The sequence below is a fragment of the Nicotiana tomentosiformis genome, chromosome 7 (genome assembly GCF_000390325.3).
Source record: "Nicotiana tomentosiformis chromosome 7, ASM39032v3, whole genome shotgun sequence".
In the NCBI taxonomy this organism is placed as follows: domain Eukaryota; kingdom Viridiplantae; phylum Streptophyta; class Magnoliopsida; order Solanales; family Solanaceae; genus Nicotiana; species Nicotiana tomentosiformis.
Genome location: NC_090818.1, coordinates 122679980 through 122686049, shown reverse-complemented (window position 1 = coordinate 122686049; position 6070 = coordinate 122679980). Strand labels below are relative to the sequence as shown.

Below are 6070 nucleotides of genomic sequence, written 5' to 3'. Positions count from 1 at the left end.
CTTTAAACTGGATGACATCACGTTGTAGCAATATGTGTCGTATTTAGTGATGAAGGAGGTTTTTTCCTGATCACCCGGGTCCATCCGTATTTAGTTGTAATCGGAGTAGGCATCGAGAAAACTGAGGATCTCGTGGCTGGTCGTTGCATCGATCATTCGATCGATGTTGGGCAAAGGGAAAGAATACTTGAGGCATGCCTTATTCAAATCCTTATCGTCTACATACATTCTTAATTTATTCCCTTTTTTAGGGACTACTACTTCATTTACTAACCAATCCTAGAATTTAACCTCCCGAATGGACCCTATTTTAAGGAGTTTAGATACTCATCCTTGATGAAAGAATGTTTGACCTCGGACTACGGTCTCCTCTTTTGCTTGATCGGATGGAACTTTGGTTCCTGGCTCAGCTTGTGAGTGGTTATCTCTGGTGGGATCCGTGTCATATCAAGATGGGACTAAGCGAAACAATCTATGTTAGCCATGAGAAATTGAATGAGTTTTTTCCTGAGCTCAGGATTTAGCCACGTGCCCAGGTATACATGTCAACCGGGTATATGCTCGACCAATATAACCTGTTCCAGCTCCTCGACCGTCGATTTGGTGGTGTCGGAGTCATTGGGGGCTATAAAAGACTTGGGTACCCCGTAATCATCGTCTTCATCAGTCCCCTATTTTTCGGTTGGGTTGGAGCTAGTGTCAGTAATTGCTATTTGGTTTCTAGCTTTGTAATCGAACTCGACCCCTTTGTCATTGTAAGTGTGAATACCGGAATTGCCTCTTTGACCGCAAATATATCCTTTGCGGCAGGCTGTTCTCCGTAAACCATTTTAATTCTATATGGTATTGGGAATTTTAACACTTGGTACAGAGTTGAGGGTACTGCCCTCATGTTGTAGATCCATGGCCTTCCGAACAAAGCGTTGTACCTCATGTCTCCTTCGATTTCATAAAACTTAGCTTCTTGTATGGTCCCGGCAGTGTTTACCGGTAATATTATCTCACCCTTAGTGATTTCACATGCCATGTTGAATCCGTTTAGAACTCGGACTACATGTACGATTTGGTCTTGTAGACCGAGCTGCTCTACGACCCTCGATCGAATGATGTTGGCCGAGCTACCTGGATCAACACACGTTTAACTCGAATTTTATTTACGAGTACAGATATTACCAGTGCATCATTGTGGGGATGTATAATCCGTTTCGCGTCCTCGTCATTGAAAGATAAAATTCCTTCCGGTATGTAGTCTCGAGTTCATTTCTCTCTAGTGATGTATACCTTGGTGCGTTTCAACATTGGCTCCTGAGGTATATCAACCCCACCGATGATCATGTTAATGACGTGTTGAGGTTCTTCTTGTTCTGTCTATTTGTTAGAATCCTTGTTCCTAAAATGATTCTTGGCTCGATCACTCAAGAATTCGCGAAGATGCCCGTTATTGAATAGTTGGACTACTTCCTCTCTCAGCTGTCCAGAATCTTCCATTCTGTGACCGTGAGTGCATGATATTTGCACATCTGGTTAGGATCCCTTTAGGCTGGATCAGATTGTATATGTCGAGGCCATTTGGTATCTTTGATGTGCCCGATAGCTGATACAATGGCGGCGACATCGACATTAAAATTGTATTCCGATAGCCTTGGTGCATCTTTAGGACCGATGGATGCTGTTTTAGGTCATGAGTCCCCGGTTTCTCTGACTTCGGTCATTTCTCCTTTCGTTTCTCATGGGTATCCACCCGGACCCACTACTTTTTTGATCTCTATTATATGGTTGATATTGATCCCTGTTTGGTCTCGGTTCACGGTGGATATCCTTCTTGACTCTGTCGAAGGTTCTGACGGGATAAACAGACCCCGAAGGATCCCCGAGTTGATCATCCTCCACTTTGATCTTCCATTGATACTGATTATGCACGTCAGCCCAAGTAACGATCGAATATTCTATCAGGTTTTGTTTCAACTGCTGCGAAGCCACCGAGCTTCGAACATTGAGCCCTTGATTGAAAGCCTGAACATCCCAATTATCAGCGACTAGCGGCAGATCCATATGTTCCATTTGAAAACGGGACACGAAATCTCTGAGCATCTCGTTATCCTTTTGTTTAGCTTTGAAAATGTATGATTTCCTGATCTCGACCTTGATGGCCCCGACGTGTGCTTTCATTAAAGAATCAACAAGCATAGCAAACGAATCAATAGAATTAGAAGGTAAGTTATGATACCATATCATAGTCCCTTTTGATATGGTTTCTCCGAACTTCTTCAATAGGACAGACTCGATCTCATCATCCTTCAAGTCATTCCCTTTGATGGCACATGTGTAAGAGGTTACATGCTCATTTGGGTTGGTCATTCAGTTATACTTAGCAATCTCGGGCATGCGGAATTTCTTAGGGATCGGCTTCGGAGCCGCGCTTGGAGGAAAATATTTTTGCACAAACATCTTGGAATCCAGGCCTTTTGAGATTGGCGGCACTCCTGGGAGTCTACCCTTGAATTGTAGGTTTCCATCTTTTTGTCATTAGCTTCGATTTTCTTCTCCCCTGATTCTATCCGTTTTGTCAGCTCCTCGAGCATCTTTATGATCTCGGGGTTAACCCCCGATTCATGTTCATTTGAGCTTTCTACGACCGGTTCATCCATGCGGGTGACTTTCCGAGGCGGGTCAGGCTCGGCTCTTCTCGGTGCGCGGCCCTGGTTTTGCAACTGGGCTATCGTCACTTGTTGAGCTTGCAACATTTATAAGATCACCCTTAAACTGATCCAGTCTCCACCAATGTTTTGCGTATTTTGAGCCGTTGATCGGGCACCACAACGGATGCTATTTTCGGGATCGGTTGGTAGGTTTGCGTCGATAACCACATGTGAATTAGCATCAATTGGGTCTGCGACCGAAATTTTGATGGGATCGACATGCGGTACCTCATTACCGTGAGCTATGTTGTTATTTTCACCTTGATGACCGGATTCGTTGTCATTATGTAAGGTTGTTGATTGAGAGTTTGACATTTTTGTATTTTAACTTGGAATCAAAGACACTTCAAAGAACAAGTGTAAAGTAGTATGTGTTATAAAAATTTATATCAAATAATCACTATTATCCTTAGCCCCACGGTAGACGCTAAAATGTTTATCCTCAAAATCGGATAACAATTAAATTTGTACGTGATTTTTAAGGATACGTGGTCCAATTTGATACAAAGCGATAAAGCATATTGAAATTAAAATAAACAATGGAAAAGTAAATGTAAACCACACAAGTAGAACCGTCTTAGCCATAGAAGGTTATTCGTGCTCGAGCCAAAAGTGCTTTTATCGATATCTGAATAAAATGATAAGAGAGTAATAAGAACTAAAAATAATAATATATTACTTTGGGATGCGAGTTACTGTCTGTTTTACAAGTAATCATACCCCCTTTATATAGTATGGGAGTCCTACTCTAGGTACAATTCTATAAAAGGTAAGAATCTCCTGATTTGCTGATTTGTCGGTTCTTTATTGATTTGTGCCGAGATTCCCGCCGAAATATCCGTCCGGTTACGGATATTTAGGCCTTCCGTTATTTCGGTCTTCTGTTGGTTATACCGGCAATGTTTTCTCGAGCTTATTCGGGGCCAGGGTCGATTTCGGGATTATTGGCCCAATGTTCTCGAGGACGGACATTCTGACCTTGTGTTCTGGTTCGATGAGACTCGGGGTCAATCTTCAACTCTTCGCGTTCCAAGCCCGATCTGTCGTGCAATAGTCGAGCCCGATTTCGACCGTATACAATTGACTTGAGTTGCACAATTTTATTATTTTCAAGTGACACATGTATGCGAAAAGCGCACGACACTATTACGTAAAAATCAAGTGTGGATAATTTCCCCCCCTCTTTCTCGACTAGCACTTGATGTCGGTGCGTTGCTCTGTTCAAGTACAACTTTGCTTCTTATTAAATGGTCTGCTGACGATCAAGTAACAAGTTATAATTCACCATAATTATTAGATTGGGAGACTTATGGATATTTCTAAAGGGAAGCTAACTTATAGCAACCATGACTTGTGTTACCAGTAGCTAAAAATTCCCACAAGACGGATGAATTCCCTTTGTTCGAAGCCTACTACCCTTATCTAAGATATAGAGTATCGAACCCTAGCCGTCGTTTATTTCCTATAAGAAACGTTAGAAAAAATCTCTTTATCTACACCCATGATGATGTATTTATAAATTATAAGTAGGATTTAGTGGATGACTAATTAATAGGATTATGGGTCAATATTTTCTAATAAGTTAGGATTGAGATAATTCTTAGTTGCTATGAATGTTAGTGTCTTAAAGAAAGTAAGTATTTGTTGTTTCTACTCATATATAGTTGGATAACACGCTAAAAGTATACTTTATCTTAGGAACATGAGTACAGGATTTATGATCACATCTTCAAACCTTATTCTGTGGGTTTTCTTGAAGAAATAATAGATTCTTTGGGGCAAGTGCACAGATAGTCATTCTCAGCGATACTATTTAGAGATTAGCAGTACTTAATTTTTTTTGAAATTTTAAACTAAAACTTTTAACTTCAGGACAACTCGGGACATTTTTGTCGTGAATAATTAAACTGAAAAACTAAAATTCAAGATGCATTGGCTAATTCCTAAATAGCAGCTTTTTAAAATGTCTAGCTAGTGTCATTTCTACCCAAAACAAGTGCCTCAGTAAGCCCATTTCCTTCTGAAAAAAGCCCATTTACCAACTCCAAGTAAGTGGACCCTATGGAGTGATTGAAGGGGTATTATCAATTTTAGCGTGCGCCAGAAATTATTTATATTTGTTATCCGAAAAAGTATATAAATTTATATAATATTTGTATATAACATACAAAATGTATATATATACAAAAAATATATAAATTTTATATATTTTTCGGCTATTATTTTTATAACAGTTATACAGTGTCATTTTTCTGTGATTGAATGGTTATCATGGTTCCTCTCTCACATCCTAATTCCCTTTAGGGATCTCTGATTATCGAGAATATAAAAATAATTTTGATATAAAATAAGGTATTATTTTATTGTTCATTTAATTATCTTTTGGGTATAAATAATATCAGTATAATTATATACTATAATTTTATTATAATTTTACACCATATCCAATGAGGTATTCCAGAATAAAACAAGTAAAATGATAAGATTATCTTTGTGCCAAAGCCATTTCCCAAAAATTATCAAGGTAAATATTAAAATTAGAAATTAAATTTTATTTAAATTCATCAATTTCACATGCATAACAGTTACACATGAATTAACGAGATCTAGAAGTACTCAATGACTACGCTGCGATGTTAATTTTTAAGATATATATATATATATGTCTTGAGGATACATGATCTTCGTGGTTCATAATTTATTGAAGAATTAACTAAAATAGTTACACACTCAATCATTTAAACTAAAAATAGCCGATGAAAATATAATATAATCTTCACAAATAGTAGTCCGGTCTATTTTTCAATGAGGCGCGGAAGGGATATAATTCAACGGTAGACAATCAAGCCTTTGGAACTTGTGAAAATAATCGTCACAAATGAGTTCCTATATTTATATAATATTTACATGACCGTAAGAAATTTGAAATTTATAATTTGTAATCTTAAATATTTTATAACATTAATATAATCATAAAAGTTTCTCATTAAGAACAAAATGGATAAAATAAAATTTATAAGTTAATTTTTTTAAAATATATAAATATTTAATTATTTATATCAGACTAATATGAAAAATATTTCATATATACTAGAACGGATAAAGTAGCTTTTATAGTTTCCTACGTCATGACACGTTGGAACTAAGACTAAGCGAAAGTATTTTCAAAAAGTTACATGAAATATGATACTACTTCATACTCGTTGACCAACTTACTAAAGTTGACTGCAGTATAAATTCCTGAGTACCACGTTAGGTAACTATGAACAATTTAAATGTGCAAAATTAAATGTTATATTTATTTTAGTATCAATTTATCTGATCTATATATAAGGTTTGGCACGAAATAAAAACAATGATCCATCTTTTGG

General features: G+C 37.4%; 1 protein-coding gene across 1 annotated transcript; it reads right to left on the bottom strand.

Annotated features, from left to right (window-relative positions):
- Window positions 1-1674: 1674 nt before the first annotated feature.
- On the bottom strand, window positions 1675-2358 carry LOC138896297 (uncharacterized). The gene has a single exon (XM_070181095.1). The coding sequence runs from the start codon at window positions 2356-2358 to the stop codon at window positions 1675-1677; it is 684 nt and encodes a 227-aa protein (XP_070037196.1).
- Window positions 2359-6070: the final 3712 nt, after the last annotated feature.

What these genes read in the sequence shown, in the direction of transcription:
- LOC138896297 (XM_070181095.1), bottom strand. Translation starts at nt 2,358, where the DNA reads ATGACCAACCCAAATGAGCATGTAACCTCTTACACATGTGCCATCAAA.